Source organism: Poecilia formosa, unplaced genomic scaffold, assembly GCF_000485575.1.
Source record: "Poecilia formosa unplaced genomic scaffold, Poecilia_formosa-5.1.2 Scaffold34, whole genome shotgun sequence".
Lineage (NCBI taxonomy): Eukaryota > Metazoa > Chordata > Actinopteri > Cyprinodontiformes > Poeciliidae > Poecilia > Poecilia formosa.
Genome location: NW_006799973.1, coordinates 1748588 through 1768102, shown reverse-complemented (window position 1 = coordinate 1768102; position 19515 = coordinate 1748588). Strand labels below are relative to the sequence as shown.

General features: G+C 37.8%; 2 protein-coding genes across 2 annotated transcripts in view; both read left to right on the top strand.

Moving 5' to 3' along the window:
* Nucleotides 1–75: 75 nt before the first annotated feature.
* LOC103136821 (mannan-binding lectin serine protease 1) lies at nt 76–15254 on the top strand. Its single transcript, XM_016670431.1, has 19 exons — nt 76–430; nt 2656–2854; nt 2943–3123; nt 4422–4547; nt 4760–4953; nt 6176–6326; nt 6415–6527; nt 7143–7221; nt 7311–7448; nt 7528–7584; nt 7662–8453; nt 10578–10858; nt 11373–11556; nt 11646–11786; nt 12691–12816; nt 13866–13940; nt 14027–14235; nt 14321–14538; nt 14634–15254. The coding sequence occupies exons 1-19, from the start codon at nt 417–419 to the stop codon at nt 14998–15000; spliced, it is 3645 nt and encodes a 1214-aa protein (XP_016525917.1). The 5' UTR covers nt 76–416; the 3' UTR covers nt 15001–15254.
* A 2521-nt stretch (nt 15255–17775) lies between these two features.
* The window catches only part of LOC103136820 (complement C1r subcomponent-like), a 6388-nt gene continuing 4648 nt past the window's right edge, over nt 17776–19515 (top strand). The window contains exons 1-3 of the mRNA XM_007550250.2: nt 17776–17884; nt 18232–18445; nt 19436–19514. Coding sequence (XP_007550312.1) covers nt 17838–17884; nt 18232–18445; nt 19436–19514 — 340 coding nt within the window. The 5' untranslated portion in view covers nt 17776–17837. The remainder of the gene's footprint in view (nt 17885–18231; nt 18446–19435; nt 19515) is intronic.

Genomic DNA, 19515 nt, shown 5'->3' with positions numbered 1-19515 from the left:
CTGTTTGACTTTCTTAGATAATGGCACAATGTGTTGCTTTTTTTTGTCTTTTAGCCTACTTCATGTTGGCAGACAGGTTCTACTTAAATTATTTCTAGATTAGCTATGCTTGGTGGCCGTCAGGACTGATCACGTTTGGCGAAATTGAGCTCAGTTCAAAGTTCATTTACGATTTAACGATGTGAATAGAAGTGCTTTTTGTTTTTGTAAAGACATGTGAGGACATTTGAGGGGGGTTGTGCTTTCACATCACTTTACAAACACAGCTGTACATAAATAGATTCATAAATGCTTACCGGTGCAACTTATAACCGAGAGAGGAAGAGGGGAAGCAAGAGGACAGGAGGGGGGTGAGAACAGAGAGTAAATTAGTGAGGGAAAAAAGGAAGGACGGTTCATATGAGGATCGTGCTGCCATGTTCAGATTAAGGTGGGATTTTTTAATTTTTATAAATCCAAATAACATGTCTAACATGTGCTAATCAGCACTTTAATTGTGTTTTTTGTGTGTCTTTCTGTGTTTCTCTGTCAGAATATACAAAAGTAATGAAAATGTTCAGCAAAAGAAAAAAAAAATCTCTTCAATCACTCGATTTACAGTTTTTAGCAGTGACTAATAGAGTCCTAATTTAATTAATGGAGTTATTGGCTCCTGCAAAAACTTGTGCTAATGCATAGTTGGCCAATTTTTCAGCTACTGTTGTGATATTTAACCATTTTAGTTGCCTGAATCTGAGTGTTATTGTCTTGAAAGATACCAGAAATGATAATTACACCTTAGGAGTACACGTAGCAATGTGGCTCATAAGGCTGTTCATCTGAACTACCCTTTCCTGCATAAGGAAGAGTGGTTCGTCATGGACGTGACTGTTCCTCTGACCTTTTCATTGTATTTGCATTGATTTATAGATAGCTAAACAGTGATAGCAGCTCTTCCACACTGGGTTTTGTTGATATTGAGTTGGCAACACGGAGTCTCTTTAGATATGTAGTTCTTCTTTTTCTTCACAGTGTGTTTTCAACCTCTGTGGTGTCTGCTGCTAAGCTTCGGTTGAGCACTTCCTGAAATTAACTTTTTCTTTGTAACTAGCATGTCAACATGACATTCAACACGGTTCCTCTTGAAATGCTCCACATATCAAATTCAAAGCAAAGACGAAAAATCATGCAGTTTGATACAGATACACAGGTCTGCACAAAGAAATGCAACGGCATCAAATAATTACCAAACGTCAGCATTTTGCAAACAGACACTATTTTGCAATTTTTTTAAGCCTCTCCCATTAGCTTTACACAGTGGACCCACTAAACATAAAGAACATGATAGAGCCATTATTCCTGCATGCTAACATTGCTAAACATATTGAGCGGTGAATTATTAATGAAAAATGACAGAGAAAGGAGCTTAAATCATCTCGTTGGAGCTATTAAATTATCATTGATAATTTAACATTTCTTAAGTTTCAGCTTAAGAAATGAGAAAAGCTTCAAAAATGTCTAAATTTATAAATTTACAAGTTGCGTGTTACGTGAAGACTCTACCTTTGTTCATCCCTTCAGTCTAGAAATCTCTGTCTGAATGATTCATTGGTCTAATGTACTGAACAGTCAGGAAAAGACCATGAAATAATCTTTTAGAGAAATATTGATCGGGAACATTTTGGAAGCAATGATTGACTCAAGACTTTTGGACAATAAAATGATGCGTCCAGTAGAGACTGTGTATTCAGATAGCTATGAGCCACAGCCAACTATTATTATTTAAAATCTACAAATACTAAAGAAGAAGAAGTTTTATAACTGCACATTTACAGAGTTCAAACACTAAATTTACCTGAGTTTACATTAATACACACAGTGGAATCTGTCTCAGCACTACTTTAACAGCTAACATTAAAGTCTTCCTCCTGGGGAACAACCAATCAGCATCAAGGGAAATGAAAGCAGCTCCTGGATTGGCTGCTTTGCAAACACAAGCCAATAACCTGCCAAGCAGTTACTTCTGTTTCCAGAGCTGCATTTTCTGTCAAATATTTTAGGCCCTTCACAATAATACATTTTGCTGTATGATAAATTGTCCCACAAGTTATTGTGAAATATTGTTGCTTTGAGAATATTTTCAAGTAATATGACAGTAATGGCATAATAACGCAAAGATACACATTCACAAAGAACAACAAACTTAGAATTGTAATGAACATTTAACACTAGAACTGGAAGACATTTTAAATATCCCAAATAAATAAGCAACAGAAACAATAAATAAAATCAACAACAACAAAAAAAAAAGACTAATTTAGACCAAAGCACAAGACTGAAGACTTCACTCATCCAGTTTTTGGTAGAATATGGGAAAGAGAAGAAAAACGGTAAATGATGCAAGTGGAAATGATTGAGCTTGTTTTCATTTATTATGCGATTAACTGATTTATTACTTATTGCTCTATGGAAAAATCCATGAATGTTCAAATTGTCTGTGATTAATCTGGAGTTACATTTAACAGAAAAGCCCGTTCTTCGGCAGGTGTCCCCTGTTTACCAAACTTTCACTGAAACTCATGGTTTAAAATAACATCATGTTCATTTTTTATTATCTCTAATATACAGATTTTGCAATAAATATATTCCCTTTGTAACATTTGCACATTGTTTCAGTCTCTTTCTTCTGCTGCTGCCCTGCTCCTCGTATTCCACGCTGTTGGGATGGGTGGAGTCTCCTGGCTATCCCATGGGATATTTGCCTCACACCAGTTTAAACTGGTCCAGGTGCGCGCCCAAAGGCCAAACCGTCTCCATCAAGCTGATCCACCTGGACCTGGAGAACAGCCAAGACTGTGAAAATGATGCTGTGAAGGTCGGATGAATGATGCCTTCACCTGTTACTGCAGCGAACTGGTGTGAATAAGTAGATAAGTAGTTTTGTCTATCGTGTTTACACCCAGATCTCATCAAACGGGAACCTGATTGCTCTTCTGTGTGGGAAAAGAGACTATGAGGAGCTTCAGGAGTCGGTGAATCCGCTGCTGTTCTCCTCCGCTGGCGGCTGCCTCACTCTTCTGTTTCACTCCGATTACTCCAACACCAAGAGACACACTGGCTTCAGAGGGTTTTACACGCTTCAAGGTGAGAACGAGACACAAACAAACCGTACTTCCACATTCAGCAAATGTTTTCAGCTTGTTTCATGTCCAGTTCAGGCGACCTGTTGCATTTCAGAAAAAGGTCAGGTTTATTTTTAGGCAATGAGTAACCGCTGCCAAAACTGAACTGGAAACGGTTTGGTGCAAATGTAAAATAGTTCATGTGTACTCTACTTTTTCATTTTCATCATGTAAATACCTCAAAACAATGAAGGGAATGACGGTTCACATTTTCCATTTCACAGTGAAATACTTTTCCACAGTGAGATTTCTACATTTTGGCTGGAAATTTGGTCCATTTCAGATTTCTTCTGTTTTTATTCATGTAATTCAGTAACTCCACTCACTAAATAAAACAAATCAGATAGATTATTTACAAAAAAGCTCATGTTTTAAAGTCAATATTTCTGTAATTGTGATGATTTCTTGCTTATAACACCGAAGAACATATTATTACAACCAATAAAAAGTGGGCTTACTGAAAGAATGTAAAACTTATTTTTAAAAAATGCTTTTTTATTATTTTGATATTAAATAAATAAAAAAAAGCTTTTAATCTGAAAAATGTGCCTCATTTGAATCAACTTTTAAATTAGAATGTTTCTGCTTTTAAAACAAATTTTAAGATCAGCCAAAGATAACCTGAGTAAATGGAAAAAGCAGCTGCCAAATACTTATTTTATTTACTTTGAAAAATAAATCCAAACCAACTGGGCCTCCTGAGAAAAAGTAAATCCTTCCTAACAGCAAAAACGTTACAGGTTTGTTACATTTCGATGAGTCTCTGACATCGTTGTGACAGAAATTTGTCCCACTGTTGTTCGACGTTGACAATCCAGAGGAATATTGAAAATAGTAGGAATTTAGCTGAGTGAAAAACCTGAATATCTAGAAGTTCTCTTTTTTTATGCTGCAGAATATTGGAGGATAAATTAAGTCTGGAAGCTAAAATATTTGTAATTACTCATAGAAAATGGTAGAAGTACATTTCATAACTTTCTAGGCTTCAAGACAGAGTAGGAAGCATGTTCAAATGGACCGTGGTGATTTTATTGTTATCTAATCAGAGCCAAAAAGAGAAATAAATTCTTGGGCCTTTCCACTTTAGTCTGTTTTTCACCTAAAACTAATAGTTGGAGCACAAAGGACGGACATTACATAAAATTCCAGAACGTGTTTTTCACAGTCAGACGACCAAAATAAATGTTTAATATAAATATTTAGTTCATACTTTAACAAACACATTTTAAAGATGTTCAGGGTCTGTTTTTTACTTTGCAGACTATAATGAGTGTGAGGACGAGCAAATCAACAAATGCACTCAGTTTTGCCACAACTTCGTCGGAGGCTACCACTGCTCCTGTCGTCATGGTTACCACCTGGACGAGGACAAACACACTTGCACGGGTAAGGGCGACATTTTCTGACTCCTTGGCAGGTCACACACACGACGAATGACGAATGGAGGAGGACAAAACCGAAACACGAAGTGAGAACTGGAAATAGGAGAAGCAGAAGTGGTCAGTCTGGAAGAAGAGGAGGCCGATCTTAGTCAGGTCTAATCATGCTGGCAAAGTGATGAGCAGGTTGAGAATGAACTCGTCTCATCCTAAATGCAGTGGGCTGCGCTGAGGACCTGTCGGGGCTGAAAAGAGGAGACGTATCCAGTCCTTCCTGGCCTGGAGCGTATGCAGAAAACACCAACTGCAAATACACCCTGTCTGTGGAGGACAACCTCCAGCTGGAGCTGCACTTCTCTGAGGGTTTCGATGTGGAGCAAAGCCCTGAGGGAGACTGCGTGGATGAGCTGAGGGTGAGGATCGAGTCACGGTACTCAAAAATCCCAGGAAGGAGGTTTTCTTTATTAAAGCTTTACTCCCTGGACAGTACAAATAAAAAAGAGGAAGTTGAGACTGAAGTGTTGAAAACCTGGATTAAACAACCAGAGGACATCCTGTTTGATTAGCCAGTATTTGACTTCTTTTTTTTTTTTTAAACTAGTTTCACCCTTATAGGTTTTTACTATTCTATCACTATTGATTCGCAGATTTGGACATCACTAAAAATAAAAATTAACCTCACATATGAGATTGCACCAGTGAAGATGCTGCTTGCCAACAGCGTATGAAGCAATAGGTATTTCACCTTCCCAAGCTTCATTTTCTCTTTAATATTTTAGATTTGTGCTACAAAAAGATAGGCTGGTTTCCAACAAATGATTTGGAGTTACGTTCCACAGGAAAATCCACAAATACGATAAACTAGGCTCTAACTAATACTAACCAATTACATTATGACACTCTATAGGGTAAAATAGTGAGCAAATAAAGTGTAAATAATATAAAATATGTTTTATACCTTTACTATGACTCTAACGTTTGCTTGTGCTTCATTGTAGAGTTAAACTCACTTCTCGCTGTGGTCAGTTTCCTCTGAACAGACAGCACCTTGAAATGATGCGTCACTCTAGGATATTGTGGTTACCATGATGGTTAGGTGTTGGAGTCTGAAAAAAATCTATTTACCATCAACGACCCTCACAGCATCACACCTACGCCTCCATGTTTTACAAAGACAACCGCAGTTTCAGATACCATCATTTCACCCTCAGTGTACCTTACAAATCATGAAAGCTGAAAGGTTGACACATCAGACCAAAGTCCAGATTTAAAGGGATTTCTTATACAGACATGAAGTTCATGTTTCTAAGCAGCAGCAGCAGCTCTGACTTGAGGGACTCCAGCACATGGTTTACTTTAGAACTGTGAGGTTAGTAATTTGAGGTCAATGATGTTGCAGTATTCAGTGCAACTTTAGTGCACCTGCCTCTGAAACGAAACAAAGCTTGTTCAAGTGAACAGAGTGAAAAACTGTTACAAAGATCAGCTGCAAGAAGTGTTTTGTTTTCCCACTGAAAACATATTTGTGACATTTTACATGTTGTAAGGTTTAATAGTACTGCGTATGTGCATGGTTTATCAGGTGTTTCAGAGTGTTATATTTGAAGACATGCTCTGTACTGATGTGTTTGACAGATTGAGACCCACTCTGAGACTTTGGGTCCATTCTGTGGTAACAAACCCCCACCGTCTCCTCTTCTCACTCATTCGAGCCACATCCAGATCCATTTCACCTCCGACAGGTCTGGAACTAACAAGGGCTTTAATATCCACTTCAAGACCAGAGGTAATGAAGCTTCTTTTTAATACAGTTCCTCTCTACCCCCCTAAAAATGGATCTCTAGTATCTCTAAAATCACTGCTCTTCCCTGCAGATAAGGTCTGTCGACCTGTGACCTCAAACTCAAATATGGCTCCTTTGAAACAAGAATATCACTGGGGAGAATCAGTGACTGTAACTTGTGATATTGGCTATGTTGCAGATTCAGTGAGTCCTCAAATCACACTGGGTTACAAAAGAATATTATTTGGAAGTTGTCTTTGTTTTTTCACCTGAATTAGGACTATTTTGCACAGCTGAATCCAAAAGTGACATCCTTATTTCTCAGTCAGGTTTTTATTCTAATCCGATCTTCTGACTAAATTGATGACATTTTTGTGACACTATCGGTTCATTTACATTAATATTTCTCAACAGAGTGTATTAATTAAATGATCCAAACTTGGATTTCTATAAATTGTGTAACAAACACTGATAAGGGTCAGTGCACGTAAATTGAACATTACGTCTTCATTGTGCAGAATGAAGGGCATGAACCTCCGTTTCTTCGAACGCTTGGCATGCTCAGCAGCAGGGATATCTCTCTTCAGAGTAATCAGCCATCATGACTGCATCCCAGCATCCCAATCTAAAATGTAGCGTACTTCAGAAAGTTGAGCAAAACCAATGTGATTTTTTTGGATTCAGCACATCAAAATCACCCTAAAACAGCTGGAAAAACCCCAGACAACTTTTTGGCTGTTGACCAGTGTAAAGTTTGCATGGATTTGTGCAAACCCTAAACTGAAGTTAAGTTAATGAAGTTCTCGTTTTGTGAAACAGGCCTCTGACAGTCTATTGAGACAGTATGACACAACCTGCCAAAGCAATGGTTTATGGGCTCCCATGTACCCCTGTGAAAGTGAGTGTGACTAAAACCAATCTGAACATTTTCTTCTTCATCTGAAACGTACTGCCGCTTCGCGTGGTAATTTTTGTTTCTCGCTCTAGTTGTGGATTGTGGTTGGCCGGATCTTGGCCGTGACGGCAACATCCTTCAGCTGGTGAATTCATTAGATCAAAGCACAAAGTATGGCAGCCAGATCCAGTTTTACTGCACTTCAAAGTTCTACACACTGGAAGGAAATGGTGATTACACGACTCTCCCACACTGTGGCACATCTGGTGTTGCTCGTTTTTAAACAATGCGCCTCATTACACCTTTCAGATACAAGCACTTGTAACGCCGATGGTGAGTGGACCGGGATGCCAAAATGCAATGAAGGTAGGGGGAATGCCTGGTTGACTATTTCTGTACTAAATCACTTAATTTGCTTTACTGATCACTTTTGTGCATTTCAGTGTGTGGAATGCCAGAAACGTCAAGCACAGGCAAAATTTTGGGAGGAAAGGCGGCAATGATGGGAGAAATACCGTGGCAGCTTTTCATAAAAGCTCCAAGGTTCGGAGGAGCATCGCTGATAAACGATCAGTGGGCCGTCACAGCAGCACACGTTGTGGACGGCGTCCCAAAAGAATCAGTTAAACTCTACGGTGGACTGATAGATGCAACAACTACTAGAGGAACTGATGTATCTCCCATTCCAATTGAAAAAATCATAGTGCATCCCAGCTACAGAGGGGCCTCAACCCAAACAAATTATGATAATGATATAGCTCTGATAAAATTCACGTCCAGAGTGAAGCTTGGCCCAAACCTCCTGCCTGTTTGCTTGCCAGAAGTAAACAGAGGTGTGCTGGAGGGAGAACAAGGCACTGTGTCTGGCTGGGGGGCTGAATTTCAGGATAATAGGTGGAGACGTACATCAGACGTCTTACAATACGTTGATATTCCTGTCTACCCCGTCTCTACGTGTAGGATCACACCTCGCCTTTCTAACAAAGCCATGACTTTTACTAACAACATGTTCTGCGCTGGAGGAAAAGGGACAGACAGTTGCAAGGGAGACAGTGGCAGCCCTTTTGTTTCACCCATGTTGTCTTCAGGCGTAGGGCCCCATTATCTGATTGGCATTGTGTCGTGGGGCTCTCCCTGTGTGGAGGGTGGTGCAACAGGTGACAAGAAGGGTTATTACACCAAGGTGGAGAATTATGTCAACTGGATTAACGAGATCAAGAAAAATGAAGCACAGAGTTAAAAAAACAACAACACTCAATCACAATTAATAACCATCTATCAGAGCTGATCAAATTATTGAAACTAACCAATTCTTACAAATTCTTGAAATCAAATATTCAAACATTAACATGAAATCGATAACCATATTTAAGAAGATGGTACCAAATACAGTGCTTCATATCTGTAGTAAAGGAAGTGTTCACAAATCATCTAAAGGCTTAAACCATTTTAAATGCTAACCTGTTTTGCTTATGTGTGACCTAATCTATACTCAAATATATATCATGAGTATATCCTCTACATTGATACATTTATCACAATGCTTTGTAATATATGTCAGAGTTACATATTTTATAAAGTTTATAAATGCCAATAAACAATTAAATTTATGGTGTTGTGTTCAGTGACATTGTTTTCATTATTACTGCCTGAGCATGGGGCTAGTTTCTGGATCTGAGGTTTTAAACATGTTATGTTGAAACCAGCTAAACTCTTCTGTCACATTGTTCATGTTTAAAAGTCAGATGATGGACCTTCACATTAAGAATGAATCTGAAACCTACCACTAAATTCATTAGGTTTGAATTCTACATTTTACATGAGGCTACAGTTTTTTTTTATTTTATTTTCTTTTTTCTTTTTATTGCTAACACAAACTCCCTGGTAGTCCCTCATCGCCTTCAGCTCTCAGCCTGGACACAGAGAATAAGGGTGGGATTAAACTAAGCAAGCGCAAAAAGAAAGACACTACAATTTAGACATGGACAAGTGCTAAAATTAGGTTATCCCCAACCTTGGACATATACATTCATTAAAAATCAGTGCTTTAATTGAGTAATTAAAAAAACAAAACAAAAAACAAAGCTGCTACCTGCAGCAAGGCCAGAGGCCACACAGAACAAACAATAGAAAAATAACCCAAAGTAAACAAATTTAACAAAACAAAAGCAGAAAAACAAAGCAGCAGGGTCTCCCCTGTGCTGCAGCAGCTATTTGTCAAAAATGAAATTACAGATTAATAGGTGATTTTGGAAAAAGGTAGAAGGTAGAGGAAGCCATTGTCACCCCGACCAGAGAACCCCTTCTGGTCCAACAGCAGCAGGAGGATCAACTTGCCAGTACTTTCTATATATGAATACTTTGTCATATTTTTGTGCTATTGAACTGCCTGGGTGCAATAAAAAGTACAGATGAACTGGGGAGGGTAAATTACGGCCACACCCAGTACCACGCAGGAAACTCCAGGCAGTTTCTAAATTTAAACAATTTGAGTTAACCAACTGCAATTTCAGGTCTTACACAGGAGAAACATTACTTACTGATGTTAGAGTTATGACCACTGCAAGCCAACCAAGCGACCTTTTTACTGAGGCGTGACCCTGTGCAGGCATAAAGAAAACGGGTGAGTCTCCTTTTACACTCATTAGGAGTTAATTGGGGACCAGGTGTCCTCACTCCTGGGGGCAGGCTTCATCCTGCTACATTCATCATAAATAAACTGGAAATAAACTTCATGTTTACTAGCGAACTGTTGCGATATACAAACTTGTTCATTGACGGGGCTATGCTGGAAAAATATAAATACCCCCCTCTAGTGGTAAAATTAATTATGACAGCTGATGAATGAGCCAAATATGAACGGAATAGAAAAACATAAACTAAAATAGCATGAAACTTGAATTTTTTTTTTATCATATCACATAGTCATATTATTCACATGGTAATTTTCTTCATGATACTTTTCCTTTGCTGTTCAAAGTCAAATCTACTGGATTTTTACCAAGACAAACACACCATGTTTCTGGTGTTAATGTTTCACTTGTATCTACATGTGTTCGTACACAACTAGATTAATTCAGACATGGACATATTCAATGTCAGGATTGGTTGGACATCTTTCATCACATGGTGAGTTTGGAGGATTTTAAAACAAAATGGTGACAGAATTAAACAGCTTTTAACATTATCATATGATATTGTAGCCCTGTAATTCTAAACGTCTCTAAGTATTAAACAATTACTTTGAATCTTTTATTCTACTTTAAATGATTTATGACTCTGCAGAAGGCATACTGTGTTATGGCAAATAGTTGATTTATTGTCATAGATGTACATAAAATGTGTCTTCTGTGGTTTAGTTGATTCGGTCACTGTTTGCTCTTTTCTGTTTGAATCGACTTTGGACCAGAGGCTCAGATCATCAAAGTCTGACAAACAGATCGAACTCTTGTTTGTCTCCAGGTTTCTACATGTGTTGGTGTGTGAGTGTGTCCCACTGCCAGACTCAGGGCAGATCCATTCCCCCCAGTGTCCTCAGCTCTATCCCGTCAACCTGCAGAAGCAGTGGGAGATCAGCGTGCCGGACGGCTTCCAGATCAACCTGACCTTCACACATCTGGACATCAAATCCTCAATTACAGTCAGAGCAATATTAAACTAAGAGATGTAGGGCAGATGAATCGTGATGAATCAATTATTGAAATAACCTACCACTCAAATGGGAGCTTCAGCATCATCCAGTTCAAATTCTGCACAAAAAAGTCTCCTATTAAGCACCATTAACTATTAAATTATTAATTGGTTAATAGAAAAAAATATGTCCACAGATACATTGTATGATGTGTCAAGCAGAAAGGGCTGAGCTTTTCACATGTTGGTTTTTAAAGTATTTAGATGCAGATGCATCCCTTAGTACTAATGATCAAGCGTACATTAAAGGAATTCTGGTATTGCATTTTAATCAATAAAATGTTCAGTTTCTTATTTTAAACATAAATTGAATTACGTTTGTTTCCATTTGTTAATGTATTTTTAATATTGTATTAAAAAGGCTTACGTTATTCATTGAAAAATCTGCAATTTTCAATTAACTTGTTTATTAAAAGTTGTATGTTTAGTGTTTCTTCGTTATTTTGTACATTTTATCTTTGCAGGTCCTATACGATGAAAAGGTCCTTGGAAAGTTTTGTGGCAATGAGAACTCTGCTGATGGACATCACCCCGGCTACCAGCCCATTTTGTCTCCAGGCAGCAGACTCACCCTGATATTCCAGTCCGATGACAACAACCCGGACCGAAACCAGAATGTGGTATTTTCTGCTCAGTACCAAGCAATAGGTATGTCTTGGAATTTTTTCACATGTGACAAATAAAATATCTTTAATTTGGAATATGTAACTACAATATGCATAATTTCATTTCACCAGACAAAGATGAATGCTCAGCACCAAAACCTGAGGATGGATCAGGTCCACTCTGCTCTCAGATCTGCCTCAACACACTTGGGTCATACCTCTGTGCTTGTCACCATGGCTACGAGCTGCGCTCAGACCAGCGTACCTGCATGCGTAAGTTTGGTTAATGGAGAGAGAGAGATTTTCAGGTGTATTTAAAATCAGTTTCTCAACATCTTGATGAATCTTGATTTAGAAGAAACAGTTTGGTGGAGATAAATACATAATTAATTCATGTCAAATCTGTTTCTCAGAGCAACGGCAACATTTAAACTATCTCCTTTCTGACTTAAAACTGTGAGCCACCAGTAGGCAGCAACACTAAAAAGGATAACTTAATCTACCTTTCCACAAAAATACATTAATTAACATCTTTGTCTTAAATGATTTTGAAGAATATAGGCTGACTGGCTCAGTCAGAGTGGTGTTATTATGTCTGTAATTTTTTCGCATTTTGTGTAATGTGATAGATCAACACAAATAAAAAAAAATTAGGAATCCTTTTCAAAGCGCTTTATAAATTAAAACTTTGCAGAATCATCTTTCGTTGATATTACTACAACCATTCTTGTTTGCAAAATGGCTCAAGATCAGAGAGGTTATATGAGGAACATCTTAACATCAGTTTTTTTTTTTAAAGTTTTATGGAGGATTCGTAATTGGACTTTCAGTGAGTTTGTATTTTGACTTAACCCATGTAACTCAATAATATGCTTTAAGCTAAACCTGTCAAGTTTGCTGTGTGTTTGTGTGAGATTTTTACTTAAACAGATAATATCGGTATTGAATTTCTGAATATATATATTTATTTTTCAACTGAAAGATGGATAAGTGTCACAGCATGATCACACGACATAGTTTAACAAAACTCTGACACAGAGGAAGTCCTACCTGCAGATCGCTGCATTGGGGGGCCCGTGTGAATCCTTTTCCTCGCTGACTGAGAAAAGGACTGCATTTTCGAAGAAACCAACTGATACTGACAAAATATTGAATCTATTTTTGTTCTCTACCACAGTAATTGATTGTGGAGAACCTGAGCCTCTGCTGAATGGAGGAGTAACGTTGCTGTCTGGCTTCCAGTATCCTGTTGTTCAGTATCATTGCAATGAACCATTTTATTCACCATATGGTGGCATTAATGGTAAGATTTTACTATACAATAATAAAGTCTATTCTATTCTATTCTATTCAGATGCTTTCTACAGAAGCTTCAATTGATGCTCTAAGCTTTATAATATTCTGATGAACTCTGTTTTCATCAATATATACTCAAGACGTTCCACAGTTTTTATAAGTTTTAATGTGGTATTTCGTTATTGTATTTTGAGATTTCATATAAAATTTGAGTCAGAAGGAAGCATCACAATATCATCTCCTGATGCTGATTCACTTTGTTTACATTTTATGTCAGACATTTTGCCTGCATGTAGAGCAACGTCCAGCCATACCAAGACAATCCAGACATAATGTGTGACTTAGAAGACATGCACGAAGAGAAAACTATATTTCTCTTGGCTATGGGTGACTTTTGTCACCTCTATAGCATATACAGGGGCTGAGGAAGGAACTATAACAGGGAGATTTTAAAGAACGAGTGCCCAACGTGTAACAGATCTTGTAATAGAAGCCAAAAGGTCTTTTTAATTTTATTACATAAATTAATGGACTGTAACTGCAGTAGGACTGCAGTTACAGTCCAATAACTGTAATAATTCTGACATTGTTACAACTTAGTAAAGTTATAAAAAAGGCAAAACTTTAAAACATTTTCTCAAGCTTCTTGTTCACAGCTGCATTAGCTGTACTAGTGGATGAGAAAAGGACAAGTAAAACCTGACGAAAAAATATGTCCAAGATGGATCCATCAACTGGACTTGATTAGCGCGTTTACATCTGGATGTATTTAGTGAAACTTACTTGTAGATCCAGCACAGGAATCTGTTAAATGGCCAAAGCAGAGCAGTTGCAGAGATTGGAGATCACCTTGCTTTGTGAATTTCCTTCAGAGTGAACAAAATAAAGGTGTTAGGCATGCTTTTCACTAAGGTTAAAGACATTAAATGATGTACAAAATTAGTAACGTTTTGGTGAATATTTTGTGAACAGTAACTGATAATACTTTGGTATTTGATTTTAACACCTAAGATGAAAATAGCACTTTTGTAAATAATCATTTTTGTCTATTCTTAGTTTCTCTCACCTGTGAAGCGGATAGACGGTGGAGATCCAACCATGATGTTATTTTAAGACCAGCATGCCTACCAGGTATCACTTTTGGTCTCTTAAAACATCAGAGTCCATCTTGACATCTCTATGTCTTCTCTCTAACTATAAATTTATATCCTATGCAGTTTGTGGTCGACCAACAAAACAAAATGAAAATCACTTTCAGAGGATTATTGGAGGAAATGATGCTGGAGAGCATACCATCCCATGGCAAGCTCTCATAAATGTAGGTGACAGCAGGGGAGGAGGCATGATCATAGCAGATCGCTGGATTTTAACTGCAGCTCACGTGGTTACGATGAATGGACAAGTACAAACTCCTGAGGCCTTTTCTGTAAGTAACACTCTGTAATCTTCTGGGATTGTCCACTGTTGCGTTTTTAAAAAAAAAAACTTTTTTTCTTTTGTGTTTTTTATAGATTCATCTTGGACGTACAGATGTTCACCAAATTTTAGAAACTCCTTCCCTGAATGTAACTGCAGTCCATGTCCACCCTCAGTACAATAATCCAAACGGTTTAAACTATGACCACGACATTGCATTGATAAAACTTAAAGACCCGGTCACATTCGAAGCAGCAATAATGCCACTGTGTTTGCCATCAGAGGATGACAGATATGACTCTGGAATGATTGGGTAAAGAAACAGTAGGCCTTCAAAATAATTTCAGTAATATCAAATCTCTTCTACATAGCTGATCCTTTGTTCTGTGAACCTTTTGCTTTTTTCAGGCTGGTGTCTGGCTTTGGCATTGCAGACAAGGGCAATCGGCAGCGTTTTCTAACAAATAAGCTGAAGTATGTGCATATTCCAGTGGTGGAACAGGAAAGATGCAGTGATTCTTTGAAGCTAATACCTGGAAGCCGGAAACCAATACTGACAGACAACATGTTCTGTGCTGGAACTCCTGAAGGCAGGAAGGACTCTTGCCAGGGTGATGGTGGGAATGGCTTCACTCTGCAATCTGAAGATGGACGATTCTGGGCTGCTGGGATTGTCAGCTGGGGGATTAAATGTGGACAGAAAGGATCATATGGATTTTATACCAAAGTGGCAAACTATGTAGACTGGATTAACAAGATCATGCGAGAAAATTGAAAGCATTAAAGATTAAACACAGTAACAACTTAAGTTATGAGGCAAAAACACCATCACTAAAAACAAATTAAACATAATAACTTGTAAATACAAAATTGCTCAAAGCCAGTTAAAAATGTGCTCTTACTGTATAATAAATCATAATTAGAAAGGTAACTTCAGCTACTTAATTTTCCAGGTGTTTGTAGGTCCAGCTGTACTTTATTTTGTTCAAAACCTTGTTCATTCAATTTGAATAAAGTGGTTTAAGCGTCTTTATGTGTCTTTTTATACAATGCTAAAAATGTCCTCATCCTATTAAACAAGGTTTTGCATGATTTATGGGCGCGACTTCCACCGCAAAATGGAAGCACCATTTATTTACAGGTTAGCAACTCGTTAACCGACTTTCCATAGAGGTTTTAGGCTATAAAATATGTGGCAATATTGTTTTACCGCTACCTACAGCTATTGAGGAGAGGGATGGTGACTTGGAGAAACGCCCGCAAATAACCCGCACTAGCATATTTAGCTACTTCACTATCTCAGTTGCTTCGGATGCGGGTGTTCTTCTGTTGCTTTTTGTCCACACAATAAAATGAGTACACATAAAGTCATTTGGGTTCGCTCTTCAAGTTTAGAATTTTTAGCCAAATTCTTTTTATTTGTTGGTAAGCGATGAAAACTACCGCTTTTGTTTTGGGAGCACGTTCAAAGCACACTTGCTGCAGCCACAAATTAAATTGGTCTGATTATTAGAGTACAACCACGAACAGCACAACTACGGTGGCCGACAGGTGCAAATGCGCAGCAAAAGGAAAACATGCAAACAAAATAAAAGACACGCGCACGGCCACCGTACACAACAGTTACCCGAGCTCCACAAAGGCATTTTACAATACTTTCCAGTGGCAAGTTGCTCTCTATAACATGTTAATGTGTGATCCATTTTGGTTCTAGTCCAGTGCAAGGGTCGGCAAAGTTACAGTCAAATGTAATGTAAAATGTGGTTTAAATTTCTTTTATTGTGTTCAAGTTGCACCACTAAAAGTGACTAGTAAGTAGCAATGAATAACACAAGTGTTTTTCTCAGTAAACAACCTGTTGAGACCCAGAAGCCAAACTAAGATTCAAATGTCGCTTAGATATTAGTTTGGTTCAGCAGAGATTGGATCTTGGTCACAGATCTAATCTCTGCTACACCTTTACAAAAATTTAAGGCTTTAATAAGCAACTCCACGTAATAAAATTCCTCATAAATATGGAGTTATTGCAGTGGTTCTCAATACAAATTATGTGTTACTTACATCATAACTTAAGTTGCTGTAACCCTTTTACGCGGGGACGTGCGCGGGGACGTACATCCAAATTTGCAGTACCGTAACTCTTTCTAAAAGGGGAGATGTTGCTCTTTCCAGCAAGTATCGGGTTAATACAGCAACTCCACAGCTGCAGCTGCAGAGAGTGTAATTAATCCGGGGGGCACTCGTTTAATAGACGGTATATTTCGAAAATAACTTGCTGGATATTGAAAGTTCCAGTTGTTATCGATACATGGGTAAGTATATATCATCTCACAGGACATTTAAAGAACTACTTACAATTAAAATAAGGAAGGTTTATTTAGGCAGACGCTTGAAACTCCGGCGTAAAAGGGTTAAACTTTTATTTATTTATTTTGTGTTTTTCCCATGTCCTGGATGGCTGAGAACCAATAAATATGTAGAAATTGAATATTTGGTTAGTATCATAGCTTAAACTAAACGAGTCAGCACTACAATTTTCTAGAAAAGTATTCAGATTTTACTTTGTGGTTTGAAGATGGTAAAAAATAAAGACATACTTTATTTTTTTAACTGTCAGCTGCAATGTCTGAAGAACACCATCTGGAGAGCAGCAGATGCGTTCATTTCTCAGTTGATTTACAGTAACACTGAGCAATGGAAAACCTCGAGGTTCTGCTTGTGGACTAAATAAACCCGGATATTTTATTTAGTCTTATAAAAATGTATTACTGGCCCAAACATAATGATAAAACACACTTGTTGCAGCCACTTAATGAACTTTATTTTTTAAATTCAAACGAAAAATAAAATTCACATCACACCAAGTGAATATTATGTAGTTCTGTTGTTGTCGGTGCAAAACGGCAGCTCAGAACTCTGACCAGCTCCGCTGCTTTTCTCTTCTTCAGAGAAACGAGCTGCTAGCACAGCTGCTAATTAAGTGTCATCCCATTACAAAACTTAACGAACTTGTTCCTGTCGCTCCTCGAGATTAAACTCAGTCACAATTATGGTCCTCTGTACTGAGCATCTCTCAAATAGCAGACGGCGTGTCCGTAAACAAGTTTAACTAATTATTGTACAATAACCGAAAAGAGATGCAACTTCTATCATGAAAATAGACTAGCAAAAAACCTTACAAATTGCAGTGAAATACTGCTACTTCCGGAAGTAAGGGCCATAATCGTTTCCACTGTAAGTCTCTCAGGAATAAGAGTGACGCTGGAAAAATATCCATACCTCCCTCTGGTGGTGGAATTATTTATGACAGCTGATGAATGAGCCAAAGATGCATAAATTACAGTGAAAGAATAGCAAAACATAATCTAAAATAGCATAAATGATCAAATATGTCAATGCCTTATCCAATTCTAATCACAATTTTTACAAAATACTATCTTCACTCCCTTGCTGTTCAAAAACAAACAGATTTGATTTTTGCCAAGACAAACACGGCGTATTCCTGGCATTAACGCAATGGGTTGCTTAATACTTGAAACAGGAGCCATTATAACATTAATGTTTCACTTGTATCTCAGACTTGTGCTGGTACACAGCTAGAAAAATTCAGGCATGGATATATTCAATCTCCAGATTAGTTGGACATCTTTCATCATATGGTGAGTTTAAAGGATTTTTATTTTTTATGAAAAATCAATTATGATTGAATTAAACCGTTTTTGTCAGAATTTTTTGTCTTGATTCTAAACATTTCTAAATATTAATGCAAAAACCTGATTGTTTTACTCTACTTCAAAGTATATATGACTCATTTTAGAGAGCCTTTTCTTAACAGGTAAGTGTTTGATTGATTGTCATAGATATTCTCAACTATAAAATGTATCTTGTGGTTTAGTTGATTCTGACCTTCTGTTTGCTCTTTTCTGTTTGAATCGACTTTGGACCAGTGACACAGATCATCAAAGTCTGATAAACAGATGGACCTCTTGTTTGTGCACGTCTCCAGGTTTCTGCATGTGTTGGTGTGTGAGTGTGTTCCACTGCCAGACTCAGACCCTCCGATGTACGGGGAGATCCATTCCCCCGAGTATCCTCTGCCCTATCCCCCCAACCTGCAGAAGCAGTGGGAGATCAACGTGCCGGAGGGCTTCCAGATCAGCCTGACCTTCACACATCTGGACATTGAGGCCTCTGCAGGCTGCTACTACGATTCCATCACAGTCAGAGCAATATAATACTTTCAGATGTACCCATTGCATAATTGCTCACAGCTTGTAAAATATCTAACATTATAAGGAACACAAAGGTTTGGGCCTAACAGTCTTTTTTCTTGTAAGAGATTAGTTTTATTATGTATGCCAAAGTCAGGGTTATCAAACTATTTTCTGAGTTGGGAGTCCAATGTGATCGTAGAAATATAATTTCTGATTTGCAGACTCTTTATTATTTATCTTTAAGTTAGCAAACAGGATTTCAGCTCCTCAATATGACAACACCACATCAGAACGGCCATATTACCAAGTAAACATCAAGATATCAAACAAACTTTAGTAATATGACAGAAGCAGAAAGTCAAAGAAAGAAAAGCATCATAATAATGACAAAGAAATCATAACAATCTAGAGCAGCATTAGCATTATGCTAACCAGCAACTTCAACTGATTATCAGCAAAGAATAAATGACGACAGTTGATGAACAAAACAACAAAAGAGCAGAGCAATATAGCTAAAACTAATAAAACACACAGAGAAGCAGAAGTTGTAGCTTACCGCCCATCTGGAAAAAACCCTCCATATTGCCAGTCCTGGTGTATAATTCGCTGCCATCGTCGCCATAACCAACTTTATCACCATGGCGACCAAGAACTTTATGGAATCTGCTATGACAAGGCAACATTCCGAGCGGCCTAAAGACATTAAATTCAGCGAGCCTGAAGAGAACATGGAGAAAATTAATTGTTTAATGAGAATCGGTGGAAATGTTGCATAAATAATTAAGATTATATAAACATTAAGGAAAAATAGACTAATACAATTAATAAATTTTCAGAATGGTTCATACCACCACTGGTGTGAGCCATTTTGTTTTACTTCTGGAAACAAATATGAAATCAACGAACAATTGCTTCTATGTACTTTTACAAGTCCCCACTTAAATAAAATTTTATGGGTAGTATTTCTTCATCATATTTAAGATTTTATCTTTGCAGGTCCTATACGATGAAAAGGTCCTTGGAAAGTTTTGTGGCAATGAGAACTCTGCTGATGGACATCACCCCGGCTACCAGCC